This window comes from Salmo salar, chromosome 08 (genome assembly GCF_965601325.2).
Source record: "Salmo salar chromosome 08, fSalSal1, whole genome shotgun sequence".
Lineage (NCBI taxonomy): Eukaryota > Metazoa > Chordata > Actinopteri > Salmoniformes > Salmonidae > Salmo > Salmo salar.
The window spans coordinates 21,864,296-21,881,308 of NC_138298.1; the positions used below are offsets into that span (position 1 = coordinate 21,864,296).

The window sequence follows — 17,013 nt, forward strand, 5'->3', positions numbered from 1 at the left end:
TCAGGTCTCTGGTTGTAAGGTGTAGTGTCCTGACTCCTGTAAGTGTTCAGTGTCTTCTTTTCCCTGCCCTGGCCTCTGCCAGGGTGTGTGTGTGTCCTGATTCCTGTGTGTGTGAGATGGAGTGTGTACTAGCGTCCCTGCGTGGTGGGTAGATTTGTAGCTGTACATGTACGCTTGGTCAGAGCGGTCGGGCCACGGTTGCGGTCACCTCTCTGGCCCATAGTCGGTGACGACCAGACCAGATGTGAGCTGACTCTAATGACCCCTGCGGGTGGGGTTGCCGAGGCAACCGCTTTCCCCTCTGCCTGTAAACAGAGAAGCAACCCACCAGTGTTCTTAGACGGGGTCGCCAAGGTGAAGACTAGCCTTGATGTGTGTGAGCAAGAGGGAGAGAGAAGAGAGCTCAAATGACGTGTGTGTGTGCGTGCGTGCGCGTGTGTGCGTGTGTGCGTGCGGAGAGGAGAGATTGTGTCTCAGTGTACGAGTGTCATGGCTTCTCTGACCTTTTTTTGTTATTCTCACTGTTTTTTCTTCAGTTGATGCTCAATGGGTTTATTTTTTTGTTGAAGCCTCTACTGTCCCTCCCCTCCTCCCAGTACAGTATATGGAAAGGGGTTAATATGTTTCAGGAATACTCACTTTCTTTTGTTCGCCCTTGTCTGGCAAGATGTAATGTTTTGCTTATGAATATTGATACACCAAGTGTATATTAATGACCCTGGGTGACCTTAACCCTATCCTTATTGGCTCCCTGGTGGTATCTGCATCCTCATGAATATTAAACAGGCTCTGTAACCTCCATTACCCTAATCTTTGCTGTCTAGCCTCACGGAAGGTCCTGTTGTCATGGTAACCCTGTTACTAAACTCCTTGGGAGGAGAAAAAAAATTGACCCTGGGAAAAAAACATATGTTGATCATAAAGGATTGAAAAATCATTCAAGTTATTTTATCCACCGTTGCTGGTGATTCTCAGTGCTGAGAGAAGGGCTTGGGAAAGCTGGTGGATTTTGTTGCATTAAAGCTCCTTGGATTTTCGGTGTTATTATGATTTTTATTATGATTTTCTTCAGTCATTGCCAAGGCAGTGAGTTACCCCTTGCTGAGAGCGCCGAAGTCTATTTGGTATTTTGAATAGGCTGTTCCCTTTGTACTTAGCAGGTAAATAGAATTGAGAGTGCTCACTTGTGATAAGGAGGCGTCAGAATGAGTGTATAGTGTAGTAGTCTGGCTCACTTTGTAATCCAGGGGACAGGTGACTACTGACTTGTTGATTTACAACGTCAACTCTCAAATCAAGGCTGTTAAAGTCAATGCCTCCTAGATTGTCATTTAAGGATGCGCTCTCAAACTTTTGTATAATTTTTGCCAGTAGTTTTGAAATTGATTCTCAAGAGCCTAAAGTGGTCCCCGTTTTTTTTTGTGTACTCCATCATCAAATTGTGCATTACATCATCCGTTTGGTATGATATGTTACATCCTGCAATTTTGTAAAAAAAAAATAAAAAAATCCTACTGTTACAGATTTCTTGTGCTTAAGATCCTGGAGTTTATCTTTAATGACAAAATCCAGTCCGTTCCTGGGTAATGTTCATTAGGGAACACTGTTAGTAAAACATTGTGCAACAGAAAAAGCTAAAACAAGTGTTTTCATATTGGATATGTTCAGGTAGCACCTCCCCGTTTCCCTCCGTTTATGATCCAATGAACATGACCCTGGTTTGTCCTCAGCTCTGATCATGATGATCCCTTCCTCCTCTCTTTTCCTCTCACCAAACGTCTCTTCTTCTCTCCTGTAGATGTGGACAGCGTCGAGGAGGGTGGGCCCAACGGGGGCTGCTGTCCCGTGGAGGACGACGGCGGCGTTGGCGGCGGTGGCTGGTATGGGAACGCCTCCGACACGCGCTCCGAGTCGTCGTACAGCGGCGACATCCATGACGACCATGAGCTGTTCCTCCACGGGGGCTCCTCTCCCACCCCCTCCCCAGACCGACCTCCGGAACACCCCGACACCTCGACCGAGAGCTCCCTGGGGGGCTGCCCTACGCCTGTCCACAGCCACCACCACCACCACCGGGCCTCCCTTGAGCTCCTGAGCCTGGGGGTGGACGGAGGGGTGTTCTCTGCCCAGGATACCCTTTCCTCCGTGGTATCCTCGCTCTATGGAGAGGCTGCCTCCGAGGCCCTGGGAAAACCCCTGAGTAGTAACCTGCGGCGCCTCCTAGAGGCTGGGTCATTGAAGCTGGATGGGGAACTTCTGGGGAGAGTGAGAGGAGGGGGAGGAGAGTCGCCCCCTATAGGCTTAGCTCCAGCCCTGACCCTCTCCCCCTCCTCCCATCATGCTCAGCAGCTAAGTGCCCTCGCCCGAAAACTGGCGGCCAATAACAACAACAACAACAGTGGAGGCTCCGCCTCGGCCTCGCCCGCCTCTGTTGCCATGTCGACCACCGCCATCAAGCAGGAGCCCTGCGACCCCTTCGCCTCGGTGGTCACCCCGAGCAACGGCGCTGGCTTCGTGTGGGTGGGAGTGGCCGGCGACGGGAAGTGGCCCCCGGTGGGTTGCTCCGCCTCCAGCGGCGGGTCCAGCCTATCACCGGACTCGGCCATCCAGAAGCTGAAAGCGGCAGCCAACGCGGTTTTACAGGACAAGAATGCCACCGTAGTGGCCTCGTCTACTTCCTCTTCATCATCCTCCTGCTCTACAGTACCCACCCTGGGAGGAGGGAGCCGGGGAGGAACGGACGACTCGGTACGCTTCGATGCCTTCACCTCCCCCTTCAGCCCTCAGTCGGCCAGCTCCACGCTAGCAGCCCTGTCCAAGAAGGTGAGCGAGCGCTCCCAGACCACCTCCTCATCATCAGACCACCAACCCTCCCCCGGCTCCTCCTTCCTCTCCCTGGTCTCTATGACTTCCTCGGCTGCGCTCCTCAAGGAGGTGGCAGCCCGGGCGGCAGGGAACCTCCTTGCTGATAAAATGGAGGCCCCAACAGGAGGAGGGGCCATCCAGGAGGACATCAAGCCCCTGCTGGACAGGAACCAGAAGGCAGGGACCCCCACAGGGCCCCAGAGCACCATGGACCTGCTGCTGCCCTCCACCCCTAAGGGAAGGGCCAAACCCAGCAGCCAAGCAGGTAGGCTAATCCACCCTGACCCTACACAATTTCTTCCTGAGGTGGCATTTGTTGTCAATAAGCCTTATGGTGAGTTTTTGGATATACAGTAGCAAGCTACATTCAGTTTTTTTTGTTGCAGTTTGGTAAATGTAACGGTGAGTTTATCAAGATATTATGTCAGCTACGTTTTGTCGTCGTGACAAGGTTCGAAACATTGAACCTTTTGTATAAACCTTGCGACAAACATAGTGCCGCTATCCATCAATTCCAGAAGGTGTTGTTTCTCTAGCAAGGTTTTCTACAACAATGAACCGTTGTGGAAGGCCTTCCCAACCCCAGGTTGAACAGAACAACAACAGCAGATTTTTTTAATGCATTTCAATCAGTTATTTCACCTTGCATTTTTCAAGGGTGTTTGTCAGTACTAGTTTATTTCACTTTGCACATCCTGAACTGTCCTCGGATATTAAATCCTCTTCAGCTTTTCAACTTGTTTTGAAACTATCGTTTACAGATATTCTCCAAGCTTTTGCTTATTATATGGAATTAAAGCTGGTCTCTAAGAAAATGTTCTAATATGTTGAATTTATATTACACTTTAAGGACGTACACATTTGATTTACTGTATTACGAATGCCCCACTTCACATACATTCGTATTTTTTTTTAACAATACGTTTTTTTTTTATTCATAAGAAATTATTATTTTAAACTATTTTTCACAAATTGAATGATTCGCTTCACAATTGTAGTGGTAGGGATTCGGTTCAATCGCTGTGAATCGAATCATGCGAACAGTAAAATAAAAAACGTAGTAGCCTTTCTTTTGGATTATGCCACTATAAAACTTTTGTAGATACTTTAATAAGTTGATTTCGCAAGCTAGCCAGTAGTCAGCTTGCAGTGAACTCTTCTAAGCTAAGATAAATGACTCATCTAGAATAGGTACATTTCCTGAAGAAAATGTGTGCTTGCTTCAGCTGTCCAAAAAATGTATTTTGTTATAGTAATGGAACGTATTAAATGAAGATTTCAAGCTGAATAGAAGCTGAAGCAGTTTAATATAGTAAGAATAGGTCTGATTACTTTAGTATAATGATATATATTTCAACTAGCACATCAATCATGAACAATGGCAGAACTATGCCTTCACTGCTTTCAATGGTGCTATTTAACACGGGAACCAATGCAGTGAATTAAGTGATGATGCCCTCGAAGCCGGTGTTGGGAGGATATATTGTCTCGGGCCGGCAAACCGTGCCAATATGTCCTCCAAACACCGGCTTCGAGGGCATTATCACTTTTATACAACGCGTTACCGGTTACCAACATATTCAAATAATGATTGACATATTTTCATTAAAAACGTTATTTTGATGAATTTATTCATACTATTTCATCCTTCCACAAGATATAGTCCCGAAACAAATCTAGGGTTGCTACCCAAGCCGGTTGGTCGTTCGTTCTACTGGTTCGGTGGTCAGAGACGCGACCCAGTCGTTCGTTCTACTGGTTCGGTGGTCAGAGACGCGACCCAGTCATTCGTTCTAAATGTTCCATTGCCATACTGGCTGGAAACGTTCTTATCCCTTGTTGCTAGCTAGCCAACTACGGCTAACTTTACAGTCACGTCCAACGGTGCAGAAAGAATAACAACAGTGGCTGCATTTGTTTAAGCTGTATTCTAGTGACATTTATTTGGATACATCCATAACAATGAGCTAATAATGCGCGATTTCACCTGGCATAGAAATGTGCTCTCTCGTCAGGACAGTGTTGTTCAGAGGAGCTAGGCAACAACACAGCTAACACAATCACTTCATCCTGAAGCTGGAGAGACTAGAAAACTAGCTACACTTAGTTTCGTTTTACCTTTTATCAATTTACCTTTTTTTTGTATATATCCATAAAAATGATGCCAGCTGATAAATTATTTAGACTGGCTGAGAAACGCTGCCTGCCTCTCTCTCTCGTCCCGACCCCTACACGTTCATTACTATGGAACAGTTGGAGATCGAATCGGAATGTTGAAACAATGTTGCAAATGTCGGAGAGACAGTAAGGTTTATACAAATCTTTTCTGTTGAAAACTAAATGTTAGTCTAAAAGAAATGTGAGATAATGTCTAGATGCTTTTTGTAGAGGAGATGAAGTTAATAACGTCCCTGCCTGGGCTGAGACAGTGGATAGCGCAGTCAGATGAAACAGACTAAATAGGCGTTTTAACGTCATAGATTTAGTTGGTGGTAACTTGTGGAATAGACACTGGCTGGAATGTGCTTTTAACCAATCAGAATTCAGGATTAGACCCACCCGTTGTATAATTTGTAGGGTACCCTGACTGGGACTCAAACCCTGGTCCCTATGACTCTCATTATAAAACGGCTAAAATCTCATGGTGAGGTTTGTATTTACTTTATTCATGTATTTGAATTTTTTTGCTTGCTCGCCCCACTTTTGATAGAGAGAGAGAGCGAATCCCCCTCCCCCTCTGGCCTGAGTCTGGGAAAAGGTCTGTGGGCCTGGCAGGATGTCCAACCCAAACCATTTGCACTCGGATCTGCGGTGTGTGCTCTCAGCACAGTAGGAACCGAGTGTCCATATCCGTGTCTGTTCTGCAGACGCTTCTGGCTCCAACAACCTCCCTTTACCAGTCACCTCTGTACAGACTGGTGGAGGTTGGAGCCAGAGGAGTCTGCAGTCAGGGCCTTCTCCTCTGTCCTCAGATCAGCATTCAGCAGACTCCCAGCCAAACACAATCCCATCAGTTTACACTGGGCAGGTCCAGAATAGACTATGGGTGGCGCACAGTACTACACAGAGCCATGACTACATGGAACTCTATTCCACATCAGGTAACTAACACAAGCTGTAGAATCAGATTTAAAAAATCGATACAAAAAAACCTTATAGAACCGCAGGGACTGTGAAGAGACACACACACACACAGTCACACACACAGACACACACAGTCACAGACACACACAGTCACAGACACACACAGTCACAGACACATACATACACATGCTGACTCATGCACTCTGCACACATGTATACATGGGTTTTGTGTTGTAGATATGTGGTAGTAGAGTAGTGGCCTGAGGACACACTTAATGGGTTGTGAAATGTAATGTCATGTAATATTTATAATTGTATATAACTGCCTTAATGTTGCTGGACCCCAAGAAGAGTAGCTAACGGGGCTCCTTAATAAATACAACACACACACACACACACACACACACACACACACACACACACACACACACAACTCTCTCTCCTCTCTGAAAATGAGCAGCCTTTAGGGAGAACAGTGGAGTGTGTTCCAGGGTAGATGGATGGCCACTTTTGAAGGATTGTGTCGTAACCCTTAAGCCAAATCTAAAATGGCTGGATCAAATTGACTTGAGATGGATGAGAGGGAGAGAGGCAGTCAATGTAATATTCTGTGATCTGCATGTTAAAAAGGGTTGTCGGTGGTAACCTGCAGCCGTCAAGGTCGCGGTGGAATGCTGTACAAATGCAGGTACTTGTCTGGTGGCCAGACAGAAAAAACATGCCCTTGGTTATTGATTGTTTTGTTTTGTTTTATTGCAGTTGGCTGGTCTGGTATGAAATTGTTACACATTTGGCCTATATTTAGTGTTACATAAATCCGTGTAATTCTACATATTTTAGACATTTCTTGATAATTGATCTTGATTGCCCTGGAGAGAGAGAGAGAGAGAGAGAGAATCCCCTATCTGATGTACTGACCAGTTAAACGCTGTTCCATCTTTTTTCTATCTCCTCCACCTCTTCCCCTACATCCTCCAATGAGCAAGAAGTCCACAGTTATCTTCTCTCCTCTCTCTCCCCCCCCCCCCTCTCTCTCTCTCTCTCTCTCTCTCTCTCTCTCTCTCTCTAGTCCTCCCCCTCCCCCTTTCTCTCTCTCTCTCTCTTTCTCTCTCTCTCTCTCTCTAGTCCTCCCCCTCCCCCTTTCTCTCTCTCTCTCTCTCCTCCCCCCCTCCCCCTCTCTCTCTCCCTCTCCTCCCCCCTTCCCCCTCTCTCTCTCTCTCTCTCCTCCCCCTCTCTTCTCTCCCTCGCTCCAGTCGGTTGGGCCGCAGATGGCAGTTTATTGTTGCAAATAGGCAGTCTCGAGGTTTTACACCCGGGGTCAATGAATGGCTGAGCGCGGTAATTTCACCAAACACTGATTACCAGATGTTTTCCAAGGAACAGGAGGAGAATACTTATGAAGCCATCGATGACAGGTCCGTGGTGAATTTGTAATGCAATCATGCCGCGTCCTAATAAGCCCAATTAAACTGCGTAATAGAGGCCGGAAATGAAGCCAACAACAATAATCGAGATAATAAAACATCCTTGAGTTTGACTTATTTTGTTCGCAGACGCACAGCAGGCTTTGTTGAACGTTCTCAGCTTGAGGTGTCTAGAGGTCGTGTCTCACCTAGTAGAGGTGTGGGAATTGTGACAACGTCAGTAACCTTAGTGAGGCTCCGTAGTCCGTAACTCCTCTCTGGAAAGGAAGGAATGGACTAGTGATTGGGGGGTGGGGAGGGGGGGTCGATAGTTGCATATCGCAATATTATTTTGGGACGATATTGTATAGATTTGTTAATAAAATCCAGGTAGCATTAGCTAGCGCTAGTCGGCTGTACCTGCGCCATAACTAATGGATTTCTGATCCTATAGCTTGTTCTCCATCTTCTTTTTAAAATAGGGAGCCAAGATGTTTTCAGCACTTTTATTTCCATGACTCATCAAGACTCGTGTTCTCATTGCTCTCTCTTGTCTCTCTGCAGCAGACATATGGTGAGCAATATGTTTGGAACATCAAATCGCAATAAAACTGCAGTATATGGAATCGCAATACATATAGAATGGTGAGAATCGTAATGCATATTGTATCGGCACCTTAGTATCGTGATAATATCGTGTGGTCAAGTCCCAAGCAATTCCCAGCTCGAGAAATGGACTTGTTCCAATACTTCAGAAATGTATCCTTCACCTTCCTAGCTTCCTTTTTTCCCTTGAGGTAATCACAGATCTGACATGGGCTGGATTGGGGAAAGCTATGAAGTGGAAACCTTACGTATACCTTACCAGACACTTATAGATCGGATAGGTGTACTGACATCAAGCAAACGAGGAAGGAATGACGCATTGCTTAAGTATTTGTTCAGGGGACTGTATGCTCTAAATTACTTGTATTTTTACTGAGCTGCCCTTCTCAGCCAGGTATCCCTTGGTAAATAATTATTCTGACCTCACTGGAACTCCCTGGTTAAATAAAGGTGAAATAAATAAACGTCTCATCCCCTCTTTTTCCTCTACTCTCCCAGGTTCCCCGGGGGAGGACGGAGGGAAGCCGTTCCAGTGTCCGGTGTGTGGCCTGGTCATCAAGAGGAAGAGCTACTGGAAGAGACACATGGTGATCCACACCGGCCTGAAGAGTCACCAGTGTCCCCTGTGCCCCTTCCGCTGCGCCCGCAAAGACAATCTCAAGTCCCACATGAAGGTGAGATGATGGGAGCCTGTGATGCCTCCTTTGACCTTTGACCTGTAACCTCGTCGTTTTATCCATCCTCTGAGGTCGTAATCGTGGAAGTGGTGCTAATGCTACTAATTGCTCAAAGGAAGGGAGGTGCACGCTCTAGTCAAAGTCACCTCTAGTGTAGCGGGTAACGTGCCTCAAATTATACTGTAGTTAGTAGACCAAAGCTAGAGGGGATTTTAACAAGAGCGAGAAGCTCCAGGTGTTGAGGGAATCCTTACTGTTTTACGCTCTTATTTAATCTCTTTTACTCATTTTATTTCAATGATTTATTTGCATAGGGACAGATACAATTAGCCCGAGACATTGACACACGTTGAATGGACAACACGCCGACGCATTTCTCTATTGTACCTTAGGCAAATTTTCAGTGTCTTGTCCTCAAATGAGCATCATTGCTTTGACTGTTGTTACCGTGACAATGCGGCGGTACCCCCACCACTCATCCTATCCCTGTATCCCAGGTCCACCAGCATCAGGACCGGGGCGAGACGTTCCAGTGCGAACTTTGCCCTTTCACCTCCTCGCGCCACTTCAGCCTCAAGCTCCACATGCGCTGCCACCAGCACTTCCCCCGCTCCGGGTCCGCCTCCGACGGGGTCAAGGTCAAGGAAGAGGCCACCACGGACACGGAGGGCGAGGGGTCACTCATGGGCGATTACAACCCCGGGGAGTCCCCTCTCCAGTCAGACGCAGGGAACCAGAGCTCCCCTGGAGTCTCCAACCACCACGTCTATATAAAAGAAGAGCCCCAGGAGAGGGAGCTGTCGGTGCTGTCGCCCTTCACCCTCTGCAGGGACAGGGAGCGGGAGCGACCTGGTAGCAGTGGCAACTCCCTGGACCTCTCTATGGGGGGAGTCGGGGTGGGGGTGCGGTCCAGTCCTGGTGGAGGTCCAACGGCGGCGTCCCTCTTCAGCCCGGACATCACCACCAAGACAGCCACCGACCTGCTCATGAAGCTCTCAGGTAACCATGACAGCAACACCCATCAATAACAACACTCACTATCGGCCACCCAGTCCAACACCTATTCATCACTGAAGAGATTTCACAAAAGGTTTATGTAGGCGTTAGACTAGTGGGCAACTTTTGATGGCCATTTCAGGACTTTTTACCGTCTTAGCATATTTCTTAGGGTTTCGTCATGAATGTCAATGAACGTCAACTCATCAATCCAATAACCCCAACACTCCGCTTTGCCTCTCCAATAACCTCATCAACAACAAACACGCTATCGTTAGCCAGAATAACGCTAGGTATCATATCAGGTTTGTTGAGATGCATTCCACCGTGTTGTGACGATGGCAAAGGATCAGTTACTTTGAGACAATGGCTGAAGATTGATGGGGAAAGGTGTGCCCGAGGTTGGGTGCCAAGGTCGGGGTTGAGGCTGCCACTCTAACTCCTAATGCCATCTAATTAGATTGAGATCTCCTGAACGAGGGATGCGGAAGGAGGAGAGGGACAAGGGATGGGGAGGAGGGGGGGTAGAAAACCCTCGGAACATTAGATTAATTAAAAATGTATGCATAATTCATAAATTAAGAAGAATTCATAATTTGAAATGATTAGCGCCCTTAACTTCTGCTCCGTGACCCTGGCTAGGATGCGCCGTGCGATGTGCGTCGCGGAGGGACTGGGCAGGCTTAGTTAACCCCTCCCCCTCCAGTTCTGCTCCGCGCCGGTGCCCCCCGGGTGCCAGTCGCACTTCACTCCCAGACTTCGCAATCAAGCCAGGAAAGTCCCAGAGGAGATGGAGCCAAGATGGCTTCTTCTCTCACAATGTCAGCCCAGTGTAGAGTGGCGGACGGGCGGCGGACATCTTAGTTCAAGGGCGGCGTCATTCATGCAGTACCGGAGGGAATTTGAAAGATGGAAGGACACACTTTTTTTGTTTTTAAGGAGCGGATAGTAGTGGACTTGAGTGATGTTAGAGATAACGATGATGTTTTAATAGAATACTGGTCCTTTTGATTACCGAGGGCTTTCATGATCATCTCTGGAGCGCGGTTGGTAAAAAAGAGAAGGGGGGGGGGGTTGGGCCCAAAGCTTTACTCAGATCTTTTGCACTCTTAGCTGGGCCGTATAGCAGACAGGGAGGGTAGAGAGGAGGAGAAAGGGAGGGGGGAGAGAGGTAAAGCTTCTTCTCAGGGGAACCTCCGGACTATTTCTTTTGACCTCCCTGCCAAGAGCGATTGAGTGTGTACATGCGGTAGCTCATCTCCTGATTTACCACTGCTGTCACAGTGCCTGTCTCAATCCCACAAGGGCTGTAAAAGAGAGAGAGAGGGGGGGTGGGGGATGGAGAGAGAGGCTGTGAGAGGGGTTGGAGGATGGAGAGAAGGGCTGTAAGAGAGAGAGAGGGGTAGGATGGAGAGAAGGGCTGTGAGAGAGAGAGGTGTAGGATGGAGAGAAGGGCAGTGAGAGAGAGGTGTAGGATGGAGAGAAGGGCAGTGAGAGAGAGGTGTAGGATGGGGAGTGAGAGAGAGGTGTAGGATGGAGAGAAGGGCAGTGAGAGAGAGAGGTGTAGGATGGAGAGAAGGGCAGTGAGAGAGAGGTGTAGGATGGAGAGAAGGGCTGTAAGAGAGAGAGAGGTGTAGGATGGAGAGAAGGGCAGTGAGAGAGAGGTGTAGGATGGAGAGAAGGGCAGTGAGAGAGAGGTGTAGGATGGAGAGAAGGGCAGTGAGAGAGAGGTGTAGGATGGAGAGAAGGGCAGTGAGAGAGAGGTGTAGGATGGAGAGAAGGGCAGTGAGAGAGAGAGGTGTAGGATGGAGAGAAGGGCTGTAAGAGAGAGAGGTGTAGGATGGAGAGAAGGGCAGTGAGAGAGAGGTGTAGGATGGAGAGAAGGGCAGTGAGAGAGAGAGGTGTAGGATGGAGAGAAGGGCTGTAAGAGAGAGAGGTGTAGGATGGAGAGAAGGGCTGTAAGAGAGAGAGGTGTAGGATGGAGAGAAGGGCTGTGAGAGAGAGAGGTGTAGGATGGAGAGAAGGGCTGTGAGAGAGAGGTGTAGGATGGAGAGAAGGGCTGTAAGAGAGAGAGGTGTAGGATGGAGAGAAGGGCAGTGAGAGAGAGGTGTAGGATGGAGAGAAGGGCAGTGAGAGAGAGGTGTAGGATGGAGAGAAGGGCAGTGAGAGAGAGGTGTAGGATGGAGAGAAGGGCTGTAAGAGAGAGAGGTGTAGGATGGAGAGAAGGGCTGTAAGAGAGAGAGGTGTAGGATGGAGAGAAGGGCAGTGAGAGAGAGAGGTGTAGGATGGAGAGAAGGGGAGTGAGAGAGAGGTGTAGGATGGAGAGAAGGGCAGTGAGAGAGAGGTGTAGGATGGAGAGAAGGGCTGTGAGAGAGGAGGTGTAGGATGGAGAGAAGGGCGTGAGAGAGAGAGGTGTAGGATGGAGAGAAGGGCTGTGAGAGAGAGAGGTGTAGGATGGAGAGAAGGGCTGAGAGAGAGAGGTGTAGGATGGAGAGAAGGGCAGTGAGAGAGAGGTGTAGGATGGAGAGAAGGGGAGTGAGAGAGAGAGGTGTAGGATGGAGAGAAGGGCAGTGAGAGAGAGGTGTAGGATGGAGAGAAGGGCTGTGAGAGAGAGGTGTAGGATGGAGAGAAGGGCAGTGAGAGAGAGAGGTGTAGGATGGAGAGAAGGGCAGTGAGAGAGAGGTGTAGGATGGAGAGAAGGGCTGTGAGAGAGAGAGGTGTAGGATGGAGAGAAGGGCTGTGAGAGAGAGAGGTGTAGGATGGAGAGAAGGGCAGTGAGAGAGAGCTGTAGGATGGAGAGAAGGGGAGTGAGAGAGAGGTGTAGGATGGAGAGAAGGGGAGTGAGAGAGAGAGGTGTAGGATGGAGAGAAGGGGAGTGAGAGAGAGGTGGAGGATGGAGAGAAGGGGAGTGAGAGAGAGGTGGAGGATGGAGAGAAGGGGAGTGAGAGAGAGGTGTAGGATGGAGAGAAGGGCTGTGAGAGAGAGAGGTGTAGGATGGAGAGAAGGGAGTGAGAGAGAGAGGTGTAGGATGGAGAGAAGGGGAGTGAGAGAGAGAGGTGGAGGATGTTGAGAAAGGGAGTGAGAGAGAGGTGGAGGATGGAGAGAAGGGGAGTGAGAGAGAGGTGTAGGATGGAGAGAAGGGCTGTGAGAGAGAGAGGTGTAGGATGGAGAGAAGGGCAGTGAGAGAGAGGTGTAGGATGGAGAGAAGGGCAGTGAGAGAGGTGTAGGATGGAGAGAAGGGGAGTGTGAGAGAGGTGTAGGATGGAGAGAAGGGGAGTGAGAGCGAGGTGTAGGATGGAGAGAAGGGCAGTGAGAGAGGTGTAGGATGGAGAGAAGGGCAGTGAGAGAGAGGTGTAGGATGGAGAGAAGGGGAGTGAGAGAGAGGTGTAGGATGGAGAGAAGGGGAGTGAGAGAGAGGTGTAGGATGGAGAGAAGGGCAGTGAGAGAGAGAGGTGTAGGATGGAGAGAAGGGGAGTGAGAGAGAGGTGTAGGATGGAGAGAAGGGCTGTGAGAGAGAGGTGTAGGATGGAGAGAAGGGCTGTAAGAGAGAGAGGTGTAGGATGGAGAGAAGGGCTGTGAGAGAGAGAGGTGTAGGATGGAGAGAAGGGCTGTGAGAGAGAGGTGTAGGATGGAGAGAAGGGCTGTAAGACAGAGAGGTGTAGGATGGAGAGAAGGGGATGGAGAGAAGGGGAGTGAGAGAGAGAGGTGCTAGGATGGAGAGAAGGGCAGTGAGAGAGAGAGGTGTAGGATGGAGAGAAGGGCAGTGAGAGAGAGGTGTAGGATGGAGAGAAGGGCAGTGAGAGAGAGAGGTGTAGGATGGAGAGAAGGGGAGTGAGAGAGAGGTGTAGGATGGAGAGAAGGGCAGTGAGAGAGAGAGGTGTAGGATGGAGAGAAGGGCAGTGAGAGAGAGAGGTGTAGGATGGAGAGAAGGGCAGTGAGAGAGAGAGGTGTAGGATGGAGAGAAGGGCTGTGAGAGAGAGGTGTAGGATGGAGAGAAGGGCTGTGAGAGAGAGGTGTAGGATGGAGAGAAGGGCAGTGAGAGAGAGAGGTGTAGGATGGAGAGAAGGGCTGTGAGAGAGAGGTGTAGGATGGAGAGAAGGGCTGTGAGAGAGAGGTGTAGGATGGAGAGAAGGGGAGTGAGAGAGAGAGGTGTAGGATGGAGAGAAGGGGAGTGAGAGAGAGAGGTGTAGGATGGAGAGAAGGGGAGTGAGAGAGAGGTGGAGGATGGAGAGAAGGGGAGTGAGAGAGAGGTGTAGGATGGAGAGAAGGGCAGTGAGAGAGAGAGAGGTGTAGGATGGAGAGAAGGGCAGTGAGAGAGGTGTAGGATGGAGAGAAGGGGAGTGAGAGAGGTGTAGGATGGAGAGAAGGGGAGTGAGAGAGAGGTGGAGGATGGAGAGAAGGGGAGTGAGAGAGAGGTGGAGGATGGAGAGAAGGGGAGTGAGAGAGAGGTGGAGGATGGAGAGAAGGGGAGTGAGAGAGAGGTGGAGGATGGAGAGAAGGGGAGTGAGAGAGAGGTGTAGGATGGAGAGAAGGGCAGTGAGAGAGAGAGGTGTAGGATGGAGAGAAGGGGAGTGAGAGAGAGAGGTGTAGGATGGAGAGAAGGGGAGTGAGAGAGAGAGGTGGAGGATGTTGAGAAGGGGAGTGAGAGAGAGAGGTGGAGGATGTTGAGAAGGGGAGTGAGAGAGAGGTGGAGGATGGAGAGAAGGGGAGTGAGAGAGAGGGTAGGATGGAGAGAAGGGCAGTGAGAGAGAGAGGTGTAGGATGGAGAGAAGGGCTGTGAGAGAGAGGTGTAGGATGGAGAGAAGGGCTGTGAGAGAGAGGTGTAGGATGGAGAGAAGGGCTGTGAGAGAGGTGTAGGATGGAGAGAAGGGCTGTGAGAGAGAGAGGTGTAGGATGGAGAGAAGGGCAGTGAGAGAGAGGTGTAGGATGGAGAGAAGGGCAGTGAGAGAGAGGTGTAGGATGGGGAGTGAGAGAGAGGTGTAGGATGGAGAGAAGGGCAGTGAGAGAGAGAGGTGTAGGATGGAGAGAAGGGCAGTGAGAGAGAAGTGTAGGATGGAGAGAAGGGCTGTAAGAGAGAGATGTAGGATGGAGAGAAGGGCAGTGAGAGAGAGAGGTGTAGGATGGAGAGAAGGGCTGTAAGAGAGAGAGGTGTAGGATGGAGAGAAGGGCAGTGAGAGAGAGGTGTAGGATGGAGAGAAGGGCAGTGAGAGAGAGAGGTGTAGGATGGAGAGAAGGGCTGTAAGAGAGAGAGGTGTAGGATGGAGAGAAGGGCTGTAAGAGAGAGAGGTGTAGGATGGAGAGAAGGGCAGTGAGAGAGAGGTGTAGGATGGAGAGAAGGGCAGTGAGAGAGAGGTGTAGGATGGAGAGAAGGGCAGTGAGAGAGAGGTGTAGGATGGAGAGAAGGGCAGTGAGAGAGAGAGGTGTAGGATGGAGAGAAGGGCAGTGAGAGAGAGGTGTAGGATGGAGAGAAGGGCAGTGAGAGAGAGGTGTAGGATGGAGAGAAGGGCAGTGAGAGAGAGGTGTAGGATGGAGAGAAGGGCAGTGAGAGAGAGGTGTAGGATGGAGAGAAGGGCAGTGAGAGAGAGAGGTGTAGGATGGAGAGAAGGGCTGTAAGAGAGAGAGGTGTAGGATGGAGAGAAGGGCAGTGAGAGAGAGGTGTAGGATGGAGAGAAGGGCAGTGAGAGAGAGAGGTGTAGGATGGAGAGAAGGGCTGTAAGAGAGAGAGGTGTAGGATGGAGAGAAGGGCTGTAAGAGAGAGAGGTGTAGGATGGAGAGAAGGGCTGTGAGAGAGAGGTGTAGGATGGAGAGAAGGGCTGTGAGAGAGAGGTGTAGGATGGAGAGAAGGGGAGTGAGAGAGAGGTGTAGGATGGAGAGAAGGGCTGTGAGAGAGAGGTGTAGGATGGAGAGAAGGGCTGTAAGAGAGAGAGGTGTAGGATGGAGAGAAGGGCTGTAAGAGAGAGAGGTGTAGGATGGAGAGAAGGGCAGTTGTAGGATGGAGAGAAGGGCTGTGAGAGAGAGGTGTAGGATGGAGAGAAGGGGAGTGAGAGAGAGAGGTGTAGGATGGAGAGAAGGGGAGTGAGAGAGAGGTGTAGGATGGAGAGAAGGGCAGTGAGAGAGGTGTAGGATGGAGAGAAGGGCTGTGAGAGAGAGAGGTGTAGGATGGAGAGAAGGGCTGTGAGAGAGAGAGGTGTAGGATGGAGAGAAGGGCTGTGAGAGAGAGAGGTGTAGGATGGAGAGAAGGGCTGAGAGAGAGAGGTGTAGGATGGAGAGAAGGGCAGTGAGAGAGAGGTGTAGGATGGAGAGAAGGGCTGTGAGAGAGAGGTGTAGGATGGAGAGAAGGGCTGTAAGAGAGAGAGGTGTAGGATGGAGAGAAGGGCTGTGAGAGAGAGAGGTGTAGGATGGAGAGAAGGGCTGTGAGAGAGAGGTGTAGGATGGAGAGAAGGGCTGTAAGACAGAGAGGTGTAGGATGGAGAGAAGGGCTGTAAGAGAGAGAGGTGTAGGATGGAGAGAAGGGCTGTGAGAGAGAGAGGTGTAGGATGGAGAGAAGGGCTGAGAGAGAGAGGTGTAGGATGGAGAGAAGGGCAGTGAGAGAGAGGTGTAGGATGGAGAGAAGGGCTGTGAGAGAGAGGTGTAGGATGGAGAGAAGGGCTGTAAGAGAGAGAGGTGTAGGATGGAGAGAAGGGCTGTGAGAGAGAGAGGTGTAGGATGGAGAGAAGGGCTGTGAGAGAGAGGTGTAGGATGGAGAGAAGGGCTGTAAGACAGAGAGGTGTAGGATGGAGAGAAGGGCTGTAAGAGAGAGAGGTGTAGGATGGAGAGAAGGGCAGTGAGAGAGAGGTGTAGGATGGAGAGAAGGGCTGTGAGAGAGAGGTGTAGGATGGAGAGAAGGGCAGTGAGAGAGAGGTGTAGGATGGAGAGAAGGGCTGTGAGAGAGAGGTGTAGGATGGAGAGAAGGGCTGTGAGAGAGAGGTGTAGGATGGAGAGAAGGGCAGTGAGAGAGAGGTGTAGGATGGAGAGAAGGGGAGTGAGAGAGAGAGGTGTAGGATGGAGAGAAGGGCTGTGAGAGAGAGAGGTGTAGGATGGAGAGAAGGGGAGTGAGAGAGAGAGGTGTAGGATGGAGAGAAGGGCAGTGAGAGAGAGGTGTAGGATGGAGAGAAGGGCTGTGAGAGAGAGGTGTAGGATGGAGAGAAGGGCTGTGAGAGAGAGGTGTAGGATGGAGAGAAGGGCAGTGAGAGAGAGAGGTGTAGGATGGAGAGAAGGGCAGTGAGAGAGAGGTGTAGGATGGAGAGAAGGGCTGTGAGAGAGAGAGGTGTAGGATGGAGAGAAGGGCTGTGAGAGAGAGGTGTAGGATGGAGAGAAGGGCAGTGAGAGAGAGGTGTAGGATG

General features: G+C 49.9%; 1 protein-coding gene across 4 annotated transcripts in view; it reads left to right on the top strand.

Moving 5' to 3' along the window:
- Positions 1–17,013, top strand: part of LOC106610206 (zinc finger protein 827) — a 115,697-nt gene that overhangs the window by 42,974 nt on the left and 55,710 nt on the right. For 3 of the 4 annotated variants that reach the window (XM_045722759.2, XM_045722758.2, XM_014209404.3), the window contains exons 2-4: positions 1,799–3,130; positions 8,457–8,632; positions 9,133–9,634. In XM_045722759.2, the coding sequence (XP_045578715.1) occupies positions 1,799–3,130; positions 8,457–8,632; positions 9,133–9,634 (2,010 nt within the window). The remainder of the gene's footprint in view (positions 1–1,798; positions 3,131–8,456; positions 8,633–9,132; positions 9,635–17,013) is intronic. The other variant, XM_045722760.2, reaches the window with a different exon arrangement.